General features: G+C 43.7%; 1 protein-coding gene across 13 annotated transcripts in view; it reads left to right on the forward strand.

The window, feature by feature from the left end:
* MYO5A (myosin VA) overlaps positions 1-12,780 on the forward strand; it is a 175,157-nt gene that overhangs the window by 63,296 nt on the left and 99,081 nt on the right. For all 13 annotated transcript variants that reach the window (XM_040413944.1, XM_040413948.1, XM_040413949.1 and 10 more), the window contains exon 5: positions 4,342-4,498. In XM_040413944.1, coding sequence (XP_040269878.1) covers positions 4,342-4,498 — 157 coding nt within the window. The remainder of the gene's footprint in view (positions 1-4,341; positions 4,499-12,780) is intronic.

A 12,780-nucleotide genomic window follows, 5' to 3' on the forward strand; every position in this document is an offset into this window, starting at 1 on the left:
ATCAGAGCTGAGGCAAGGCAAGGCAAGCACTAGCAGCTCTGAGTCCCAGCCACTGACACAAGTACAGGAGGGAGTCTAAGTAAGAAAGAATCGAATGAGTCACAGGTTAAAAGAATCTAAAGATCCTACAGTTAGTGACTCATTCGATTCTTTGAGTTAAAAGAACAGTCAGTCAGACTCTAGAACAGTTTACACTGAGACTGTCGCTGATGCTTTTGCAGTAGTGATAAGATTAGGGACAGGAGCAGAGAGATGAGAGAAGTGACAGGACACAGTTTAGATTACAGTTTGAATTAACCCTTTAGGATCAAATTGGCTTCTCAAGGAGATCTATATGTTAAAAGCATCCCTTCTTCTGTCTCATTCAGTAGCGATAGAACTAAGGGTACTTTCACACTTGCGGCAGGATGGATCTGGCAGGCTGTTCACCCTGTCGGATCCGTCCTTCCGCTGTTTCGCCGGACCGCAGCTCTGTCCCCATTGACTATAATGGGGGCAGAGCTCTGGCACAGCACGGCAGTGCATGGTTAAAGGCCGCCGGACTAAAAGTCCTGCATGTCCAACTTTTTAGTCCGGCGGCCTCTCACCGCGAACTGCCATGCTGCGCCGGAGCTCCACCCCCGTCCCCATTATAGTCAATAGGGTCCGGGGATGGAGCGGCAGTATATGTAACATGGTATACAGCATTATTGGGGGGGCTCTATGGAGAAGTGGGGGGGGGGCACTATGGGGGCACCTACTAGGGGCTTTATGACGCGGCTCCGCCTGGCTCCTAACTTTTTTAACTGGCTCCTAGATTCCAAGGAAATTTGTCAAGCCCTGCCCTAATGCATTCTGAATGGAAAAGGATCCGCTCGGAATGCATCAGTTTAACTCAGTTCCGTCTCCATTCCGCTTTGGAGGCTGCCTGCAGCATTCTGGTGTCCGTCTGACAAAACTGAGCCAAACTGATCCGTCCTGACACACAATGTAAGTCAATGGGGACGGATCCGTTTTCTATGACACAATCTGGCACAATAGAAAACGGATCCGTCCTCCATTGACTTTCAATGGTGTTCAAGACGGATCCATCTTGGCTACGTTAAAGATAATACAAATGCATCCATTCTGAACAGATGCATGCGGTTGTATTATCTGAACAGATCCGTCTGCCCATGACGGATCCGCACCAAACGCAAGTGTGAAAGTAGCCTTACTGTGCATCATCAGAGAATGTTGGCAGAAGACAATCTAGGACACTTGTGACCAAATCCAGGATGCTAGATTAGGCTACTTTCACACGTGTTTAAACCATCCACCAGGCTGCTGCGGTAGAGGAACGGCCTGCCGGAGTACTGCCAGACTCCATTGATTATAATGGGATCTGGCCTGTTTCTGGCATTAGTGCCGTGATTCGGCCAGACAAAAACAGGTGCTTGTACTGGTCTTTGTCCAGCCGAATCCCAGCACTCATGCTGGAAATCGTCCGGATCCTATTATAGTCAATGGGCCCCAGCGGTGAATGGCAGTATCTGCCTATGCCGGATATGGTGAACTCCAGCAGAAGGATAGTTTAAACGCATGAAGGCTTTTTTTCCCCTCCTATGTACCCTGCTTTCAAGCAGTGAATTGATGTCACTGAGTGATCTCCTTCCTGGACCAGTGGTGGTCCTGCATCAAATTATGAGGAATTCCAGGCCTTACGGTGCCAGGTTCTTGGTAAATAATTTATGGATTGGGCTGGCATGGTCTGGAATAGCTGGTAGAAATCTGACAGCATTCTGATCAGATAATGTGCAATAATATATTACTGAGGACCGCCTGTATAATCATGGCTATATAACCTAGGAAAGAAAATGTGGATGAAAGACGGATGATTGCAAGTAGCACATGTACCACCAGGGAATACACGAGCGGTTAGGTGGATTAGTTGCCTAGATGCATGAAGCAGCTCCAGAAATTAGCACGGAGCCAGATTTCCATCCATGACGCAACTGTTAACTGAAAGCATCACATCCAGAGTAATCGCTATTATTAGCAAACAAACCAAGTTCTGTCATTCATATTCATGATTTATGCTTTCAATTGAGTAGTCTTTTAGATGTCCCCATTTCAGGAAAGATCTGTCCCCTTCTCACATTACTGTGCACCATTTTCAGTTGTGTATAAAAAGCTGATGCAAATGATCCCTACAGAGTGAATGTGTCTGGCTTTTAGACATGTACATGGTCTCTTGAACTGCACCCTTGGGCTTGTCTTGCATTCCAGGTTGTTCTGAGACATCTCTGGTGTCTTACTGTCAGCTCGGCTAATGATTCAGCCGGTGTTCACCTTGTCTTGCACTGCTCTTACTAGGGGAAGGAGGAGGTTATTCTAAAAGGAGCAGTCCAGGCAGGGAAATGGTCAAGTCTTAAACTAGAGAGAAGCAGGTTCTGAAGATGCACATGAAATATCTGGAGGATTCTTTATTAACCATTTACTTTTACATTTCTCTAGCTGAAAAGGAACCATGGTGACTTAAGTGGTATTGTGTCTGTAGGCACACCCTGACATTGACATCCCGCTGTGTAACTCCGACAACCTTAAAGGGAACCTGTCCCCTCCAAAAACCATCCCAAACCGCCAGCAGTACCGAAGAGTAGCCCACAGTGTGTTTCTCATCATTCTCTTTCAGCAGTCAGATGCGGCAAAAGCTCTGAAAACTTTTAAGTTTTTTTTAAATTTTCTAGTCCTGCTTGAAGTCATGGAGGCAGCGGCCTCCTTGCTTGAAGTCAAGGTAACCGCACCTCCTTCCCTGCCCCTTCACTGTGACTGACAGCCGGCAGTTCGGCAAAGCCAGCCGAACTCTCGTCCATAAGCGCTGTCGGTCACAGGCGAAGGGGCAGGGAAGGAGGCGCGGTTACCTTGACTTCAAGCATGACTAGAAAAAAAATTAATAAAAAACTAGATAAAAAAGTTTTCAGAGCTTTTGCTGCATCTGACTGCTAAAAGAAAATGATCATTAGATCACACTGCGGGCTACTCTCAGGTACTGCTGGCGGTTTGGGATGGTTTCTGGAGGAGACGGGTTCCCTTTAACTATGCGATGTTACCTTTGTGGTAAATGGCATTACTGAATGGTTACTGTATACCCATGGTGGCCACATGCGACTTCCAGCCTCTATTGTGTGGCTTATGACCCTCCAACCTTACGACGATCAAGTGTCCTGCAGTGCCACTCGTCTTCCCAATGGAAGAGATAAACCCTAGATCACCACTTTTTGTCTGAATCCTCTGATTCTGATCTCTGACTTTACCGATTGGCACAGAAGTGATATAGTTTGAAAAAAATTCTGTGGTTTAATTGGCATCACGAGCTGTGGGCGCTGAGAACGCAGTACTGTTTTCTGATGACCAAAAGGTTGATTTTGGGACAGCAGCTAGAGTAATAAGGGTAGTTGGTATATCTGAAACACTTACTAGATGTGCAGCTGAGCAGATCAACTCTGGAACATTTTAACAGTGAGGCCATGTTCACGCAGGTCAGATTTGATTCTGGTTTCCGCTTCATGTCCAATCACCATCCAATTCCAAGACAAGTGAATGGGATTTAAACAACCCCATCAGAAATTATCTGTGCAATTTTTAGTCTGTGGAAGATAAATGTCATGTCCCTTATTTGCTGTGAATTCCGCGTGGAAAACATGAGGGTCAGTCCCCTTGATGACACTGGGGGCTGGTCCTCATGTGGAGCAATGCAAATTGCACATTTGTGGCATTTGCTACAGAAATTGACGATGGACGTATGAATATAGACTTAGGCTACTTTCACACTTGCGGCAGAGTGATCGGGCAAGCAGTTCGGTTGCCGGCAATCTGCATGCAAACGGACAGCATTTGTAGACAGATTTGGATGCTGATCCGTCCCACAAATGCTTTGCAAGAACGGATCCATCTCTCCGTTTGTCATATGGACAAGCAGATCAGTTTCTATTTTCTTTCACATTTTTAAAGGTCTACGCATTCCGGTATTTTTACCACTAATACATTTCAATGTAAATTTATTGCCGGATTCGGCATTCTGGCAACTGATCGGGAATTTTGGACGGAGAGAATACCGTAGCATGCTGCGGTATTTCCTCCGTCCAAAACGCCGTTCAGTGACTGAACTGAAGACATCCTGATGCATCCTGAATAGATTGCTCTCCATTCAGAATGCATGGGGATAAAACTGATCAGTTCTTTTCCGGTATTGAGCCCCTAGGACCGAACTCTATGCCAGAAAAGAAAACCGCTAGTGTGAAAGTACACTGAGGCTGATTTATTACTAGACCTGTAAATCTGTGTACCGTAAAGCTTGTAAGTTTGATTTGTGTCTCGCAGGGATGAGAGAAATCAGTCCATCATTGTAAGTGGGGAGTCTGGAGCTGGGAAGACGGTATCTGCTAAATATGCAATGAGGTACTTTGCTACAGTCAGTGGGACGGAAAGTGAAGCAAACGTTGAAGAAAGGGTGCTGGCTTCTAATCCCATTATGGAGGTAGGTTACCCCCTCCTCACTGTTCCCAGTACATTATTGCCGGGTAATTTTTTTGAACTACTGATCTCCATGGGGTTTATGCAGTGAATCATTAATAAGAGTTTGAAGGTCTTGCTAAGCAGAGCCGGATACGCACTGTCGCCTCGCTGCTGAGACATCACTACACATTGCCCGAGAAACTCCATTTGTTTCCTGTGTTGTAGAATAACTGCAGCCCTCACCTTATCTGGTGACGGGTGACTGATCTCAACATGAATATGTTGGAAAATGTAATTAAAAGGTTTTTGATGCATTTAGCCATATACATAAATTGATTCCTGCCATTTCTTCCCCGTATTGGCCCTAATGCACCTGTTGTGGCATGGTCACACTAGGCTTTGTCCTTGCTCTCTTGGATTGATATGTTCCTAAATATTTCAATCCTGGGGCCAACACAGGAGTGCTAGTGATAAAGTGCAGAGGGTACAGTTCCACCCATTGGCATAGCTATATTGACTCATTTCCTTTTTTTCTAATTGACAAACTTCCTTTATAGAAGATTCACTCTCAAAAGTGCCATCTACTATTAAACCAGTAGTCAGCCATAGCAAACATTTGGGGCCACATTTAGAATTAAAGGGAGTCTGTCCCCTCCATATGGCCATATACAGTGCTTACATGGCTCTGCCTTTGCCTTTGCCTTTGCCCTATCGATGAGGCAAGAGACTTGGAGGGCGGGCAAAGGCAGAGGCTGGGGAGGAGTAAAGGGAAAAGAAGGCAGAGCAGCCTGGGCACCTACACACTGAACACCGCCCCTGGGCACTTGCGACTGCTCATTTGCATATGAATTAAACTTCGTTTTTCCCGCTTGTGCAAGTGTAAAGAAAAGAACAAAGGTAGGTGTGCTACAGAGCCATGTAAGCACTGTATATGGCCATATGGAGGGGACAGACTCCCTTTAAAATCTGGCACTTTTGTAGCGTGAAAAAGTCACAAACTGCACTTTTGCAGCTGTTTCATTGGCACTTGTGCAAAAAGTTTTGTGCAAGTGCCGTTACTGCAGGCCTCGCCACTTTTACCAAAAAGCGGGTGGTGTGAGGGCAGGGAGGGGGTGGTTTTTCTTGCATAGAAGAACACTGCAGTCTGTGCCAGGGTGTGACGTAGATTTCAGTTCAGGTGCACAGACTGACAGATTCTTCACTACACCTCATCCTAATTCTGGCGCAGCACATCTGGTTATCATAGCCCGGCATACACCGCAGTCCACTCCTTGGTTAGGTTTTATTTCCGTACTGTACAGTTCCAATTGTCCTGTTTCGGTTGCCAGTTTTGCCACAGTGACAACCGGACGAGGAGCCATATTTGTTGTCTCCTTTGCCTTATCTTCTAGAACCCAACTTTGTCTCACTAAGTTCTCTTTAACTTCCTTAGCTTTAAACATGCCTTAAAAACACATCTTTTTTAGGCAGGCTTATCATGTTCCCTAAACTGACTCTTCCCCATTTACCTCCCCCTCCCCTCATTCTTCAGAACCAAACCCCATCATCCAACTCTAATCCCCCCACTCATGCAGCTCCGCCTGCACTACTCTATTTAGTACAAAGATGGCTGGACCACTTTAGAAAATTATCAGTTTTACCTTTTGCATCACCCCCATTTCCTCATAGATTGTAAGCTCTTGTGAGCAGGGCCCTGAGTCCTAGTGTTTAATTTGTATTTTAGCCTGTAAAGTGAAAAGAAGGCAGGGCAGCCTGGGCACCTACACACTGAACGCCGCCCCTGGGCACTTGCCTGTTACTGTGCATGAACCCTCTGAATTGTACAGCATTGCGGAATATGGTGGCATAAAGATTCTTATTATTCATTCACTTGGTTGTTGCCTGACTACAGACTTGGCAGTGGCAGTAATCCCTGTCAATACCTTAGCAAAAATGTAAGCCACAGCAAATTGCAATATCTCTGAGTAAAATATGTCGCTACCAAACATTTCCCACTGCGTTTGGGTAGAAATCTTTAAATACTGTCATCGTGAAAGCAGCCAACTGATGGAGCAACTGAGTGGCCCCGGAGGTCGGCTGGCATCAGCGCTCAGTGATGGGAACCATGATGCCAGTAGTAGACGTGGGACTGTTAAGGCCACTTATTCGCTGCAGTAGTCATGTGCCAGCCACTGGAAAACACTGGGGGGACTGGAGAGGTAAGTAGTTTATTTTATAAATATACATTTATGTATTCTTATGTTTTTTATATTTTTTTCCCATTTTATCAATGGAGTTTTTTTTTGTTTTTTTTTTACCATTTAAAGACTTGCTTTGGCCCTGTCTTAGAGCAAATAGTTGAGTTCATTCTTGTGTAAAGAACATTCCTCTGCTGTGTCTTTGACATGAACTACAGCTGATAAACTCAGTCTTATGACCAATTTCTCAAGGGGTGAAAGAGTGTTCAGAATTGTCAGTCACAGCTCAGTGATTTGCGAATACATGGTGCATTGTACTTTGCACAACTCGTATAAAAAGGATGTCATCCTACCTAATTTTTGGGCATATAACACAGTGAGTTTTTTTATGCTTCTTCATGTTTTTAAACTTTGAGAAAATGAAGAAACAAACAAAAAATAATGCCACAAATGAATCAAAGTAAAGAAGAATAGTGAAATATAAAATTGCCTAAAAATCTGAAGCAAAACTGCCAGACAAATTCACATGAAAATCATGAAGATCTGCCCTGGATTTTTCCACTGCGAAGTAACCTTCTGTGTGGGAGTATATCGGACAAGACCTTGAATAACCTAAAATAAAAAAATCATGTTCTACTCACCCCTTCCTCCAGCACCATGCTCTGTGGCGCTGGTCTGGTCCTCCTGCCGCTGCTTGTTTACACACAGCATTGAGGACAAGCAGGTCTAATGCTGAGGACAGTGATTGGCTGCAGTGGTGATGCGCAGTTTACGGGCACTTGATCATTGCAACCACTTAAAGGGGTTGTCCGGCTTCAGAGCTGAACCCAGGCATACCCAGAATTTCACCCCTCTGGCCCCCCTGAATCGCGCAGGGAAGAGGCACGTTCCGGTGACGTACCGGGCTCTCCATAGGGCTGCCAGGCAGAGGCTTCCGCCCAGCAGTAAGCCCAGTGACGTCACCGGCACTGATGGGTGGGTTTTAGCAGTGCCCTAGCCTGTAAAACTGCTAGGACAGTGCTAAAGACGGCCCATCAGAGCTGGTGACCTCACCGAACACACTGTATCCGTCTAGCAGTGTGTTATGGTAAATAAAAAGAGTTAATTACTCTTACCGGTAAATTTTTTAATAGCCTCTACAACAGCACTCACAGGAGTATGCCCCCGCCTCCCCAGGACAGGAAACAATATAGAAGCTCAAGTTTAAAAGGCCCCCTCTTACGTGCTTCAGTAGGACTCGTCAGTAATGCAAAGAAAGTGTATTGACATATTCAAATAATACATTAACACATAATTATGTCACAGAAAAAACTAAATCGGTTGGGAAACTCCAGTGCCGTTGTGGAGGCTATTGGAAAATGCAATTACCGGTAAGAGTAATTAACCCTTTTCCCAGCACCTCCACAATGGCACTCACAGGAGGAATAACAGAGAAAAAAACATTTTAGGGTGGGACTACCGCAGATAAAACTTTTCTGCCAAAAGATAAATCATAGCTATGAAACACATCTAATTTGTAATGTCTGAAAAAGGTACTAGGGTTTGCCTAAGTGGCTGCCCTGCATATTTGGTCCACAGATGCAGAGGCATATTCTGCGCATGAGGCAGAAACTGCCCTAGTAGAATGTGCCTTTATCCCTTTAGGTGGAGTCAAGTCCTTCTGAATGTAGCAGAATTCAATAGTATTTCTTATCCATCTTGCGATGGTACTCTTGCTTGCAGCAGATCCTTTATGGTGACCCTGATACTGCAGAAGAAGATGGTCCGACTTCCTGAATTCTTTGGTGACATCTAAGTAGGTTAGTATGCATATTCTTACATCCAGATTAGGATATTGTTTTGTCTAATTCTGAGGATAGATTTGGACAGAAGGAAGGGATCCTCCTGCTGAGGATGGAATTTGGAAACAACTTTTGGCAGGAACATCTGAGTATGCCTGAGAATAATGCTGTCTTCTGAGACTGTGAGATAAGGTGGTCTGCAGGAAAAAGCTTGGATTTCCCCAACTCTTCTAGCCAATGTGATTGCCAATAAAAAAGCGGTCTTAAATGTCAGAAGTTTTAGCAGAATATCCTGTAAAGGTTCAAAGGGAGCATCTATCAGAACATCAAGCACCAGACAAATGGACAACGTCTCGTTGCCCCTTTTAGGAACAGCTTTATTAGGGATATATCTGCAAGTTTTGTTTCTAGAAAATTACTTAACGCTGAAACTTGCATTTTAAGGGTGCTAGGTCCGAGCCCTTTATCTAGACCTTCTTGTAGGAATTCCAGTATTAGGGGAGTATCAGGATCTTGATAGTGACACCATCTATTTACTGCAAATTTTAAGAGGCTTTCCAAGTTCTTGTATAGATCTTGGAAGTTGTGTCCTTTTTACTTAACAGAAGGGTGGATATTACAGGATCTGACAAACCCTTTTGTTTTAACATAACTTGTTCCGTCTCCAAGCTGTTAGTTGTAATTGAGACACACATGGATGAGATACTGGACCCTGATGCAGTAGGCCTGGATATGATGGGAGAATCCAGAACTCCCCCGCTGCGAGGTCGGAAACCAGGATCTTTTCAGCAAAAAGGTGATATCAGAATCATCTGCCATTTTTCTTCTATCACCTTCATTAGCACTCTTGGTATTAAACTGAGGGGTGGAAATGCATACAGGAGGCCCTTTGGTCATGGGGCGGATAGAGCGTCCACAAACAATGGCTGATCTTTTAAGGAGAGGCAGCCAAATTTTTCTACTTGTTTGTTCTTTTGATTCGCGAACAGGTCTAAGACCGGGGTACCCCACTTTTTTGCTATTTGATCAAACATATTGGGGGTCTAGTGACCATTCTCCCTCTTTTAAATTTTCTGTGCTGAGATAGTCCACTTATGTTTTCCTGAAGACCGCCATCAGGTCTCTTAGATTTGAGGAGGCTCCTGCCATTTTTTGACTCCAGACACCTTGAATTACCTGATCTTTGTGTGGCCTCCCCACCTGTGACTGCTGGCATCGGTAGAGATAACCACTTGATTTGTGTATCGCCAAATTACTCCTGACTGAAGATTTTTTTCTTATTTTCCACCACAGAAGAGACTGCTTTACCTTTAAGGGAAATCTTATCCTCTTGTCTAGAGTATTTCCATGCCAGTTCTTCAGGAGAAATGACTGTAGTGCCCTTGTATGGTGTTAGGCCCACCTCACTGCTGGAATTGTGGACGTCAAATGGACGTCAAAAGGTCATGATGTCTCTGAATGATACTGTTCTGGACTCGTAAAACAGAGAGACCTTTTGAGATAGAGAAATCTGTTTTTCTAGAGGGAGAAAAGACATGAGGTTGTGTGAGTCTTACTTGACCCCCAGAAATATTTTTTTGTTTATTAACCAGCCCAATTCCAGTAACTTCTTTTGAACCATCTGTAGATGTGACTGGAGAATTTGGAGGGACAGAGCTGCAATCAAAAAATCATCCAGATAAGGAACGATTAAGATACCCTGAAGGTGAAAATAACTTGTCACTTCGGCCATGATCTTTGTAAAAATTCTGGGAGCTGAGGCCAACCCGAAGGGAAGGGACTGAAACTGAAAGTGATGCTTCTCTCTTTTCAGAAATATCGCCAGCATGAGATTTCTGATAGCTTTTGTGAATAGGCACATGGTATTATGCATCGGATAGATCGAGAGTTACCATGTAGGAGTCTTGAGTGAGGAGATTTACTGTTGACCTGATTGTCTCCATCTTGAACTTTTTGTAGTTTATGTTTTTGGTCAACCTTTTCCGATTTTATTATTACCCTGTAAGTGTTGTTTGGTTTTCGATTTAAAAAGATCGGAGAATAAAACCCCGTTCCCTCTTGGTCTTTTGGTACCGGGATTATGACTTGCTTTTTTAGCAGCAACAATATCTCTCATTTCAGAGCCTGCTGCTTTTCTAGACGATTCAAAAGCTTTGTTGCTGGTGAGGAGAAGCGAACTCTAGCTTGTAACCTTTGCTTATGGCATTTCTTACCCAAGGGGAGGTAGAAAGGTCTTCCCAGGCCGAGGCAAATCTTTTTAATCTGCCTCCTACCTGAAATTTGGTTTCATTGTGAAGACTTTTTGTAGTGGTTTCTGGGGTAACATAGTACATAAGGCCGAAAAAAGACATTTGTCCACCCAGTTCGGCCTGTCATCCTAAAAATTGATCCAGCGGAAGGCAAAAAAAAACAAACCCTGTGAGGTAGAAGCCAATTTTCCCCACTTTAGGGGAATAAAATGACCCCTCTCTAGTAGCTATAGCCTGTAATATTACACTCCAGAAATACATCCAGGCCCTTCTTGAATTCCTTTATTGTACTTACCATCACCACCTCCTCAAGCAGAGAGTTCCTCAGTCTCACTGCTCTTACCGTAAAGAATCCTCTTCTATGTTTGTGTACAAACCTTCTTTCCTCCAGACGCAGAGGATGTCCCCTCGTCAGTCACAGTCCTGGGGATAAATAGATGATGGGATAGATCTCTGTGACCCCTGATATATTTATACATAGTAATTAGATCTCCCCTCAGTCGTCTTTTTTTCTAAAGTGAATATCCCTAACTTTGATAATCTTTCACGGTACTGAAGTTGCCCCATTCCAGTTATTACTTTAGTTGCCCTCCTCTGGACCCTCTCCAGCTCTATGTCTGCCTTATTCACAGTAGCCTAGAACTGTACACAGTACTCCATGTGTGGTCTGACCAGTGATTTGTAAAGTGGTAGGACTATGTTCTCATCACGGGCATCTATGCCCCTTTTGATGCAACCCATTATCTTATTGGCCTTGGCAGCAGCTGCCTGACACAGGTTTTTGCAGCTTAGTTTGCTGTTCACTAAAATTCCTTGGTCCTTTTCCATGTCAGTGTTACCCAGTGTTTTACCATTTAGTATGTACGGGTGACTTGCATTATTCCTGGCCATGTGCATAACCTTACATTTGTCAGTGTTAAACCTCATCTGCCACTTATCTGCCCAAGACTCCAATCTATCCAGATCGCCCTGTAGCAGTATACTGTCCTCTTCAGTGTAAATTACTTTACACAGTTTAGTGTCATCTGCAAAAATTGATATTTTACTATGCAAGCCTTCTACAAGATCATTAATAAATATATTGAAGAGTATAGGGCCCAATACTGACCCCTGAGGTACCCCACTAGTGACAGTGACCCAATCTGAGTGTGTACCGTTAATAACCACCCTCTGTTTTCGATCACTCAGCCAGTTACTTACCAACATACAGACGTTTTCCCCCAGTCCGAGCATTCTCATTTTATATACTAACCTTTTATGTGGTACAGTGTCAAATGCTTTGGAGAGGTCCAGATATACGACATCCATTGATACGCCGCTGTCAAGTCTAGAACTTACCTCCTCATAGAAACTGATTAAATTAGTTTGGCAGGACCGATCCCTCATGAAGCTATGCTGATATGACGTTATTTGCTTATTTCCGTTGAAATGCTCTAAGATAGCATCTCTTAGAAAACCTTCAAACAGTTTACCCACAACAGATGTTAAACTTACCGGCCTATAGTTTCCAGGCTCTGTTTTTGGACCCTTTTTGAATATTGGCACCACATTTGCTATGCGCCAATCCTGTGGGACATTCCCTGTCAGTATAGAGTCCGCAAATATCAGAAATAAGGATCTGGTTATGACATTACTTATTTCCCTTAGGATACGGGGGTGTATGCCATCCGGTCCTGGCGATTTGTCTATTTTAATCTTTTTAAGTCGCTGATGTACTTCTTCCTGGGTCAGACAGGACACTTTTAATGGGGAATTTATTTTTACATTCAGTATTTCATCTGACAGTTTATTTTCCTCAGTGAATACATTGGAGAAAAAAATATGTAACAGCTTTGCTTTCTCCTCGTCGCTCTCTGCGACTCCCCCCTCATTACTCTTTAAAGGGCCAACACCTTCAGATTTATACTTTTTAACATTTATATAATTGAAGAACATTTTAGGGTTAGTTTTACTCTTTGGCAATTAATCTCTCGGTCTCTAGTTTGGCTGCTTTTTTTTTTTGCTTTTTTTTTATATGTTCTATTTTTTTCCTTTATAGTTTTTCAGTGCTTCCTCGCTGCCCTCCTGTTTTAGTGATTTTATATGCTTTATTTTTGT

The sequence above is a fragment of the Bufo bufo genome, chromosome 1, assembly GCF_905171765.1.
Source record: "Bufo bufo chromosome 1, aBufBuf1.1, whole genome shotgun sequence".
Lineage (NCBI taxonomy): Eukaryota > Metazoa > Chordata > Amphibia > Anura > Bufonidae > Bufo > Bufo bufo.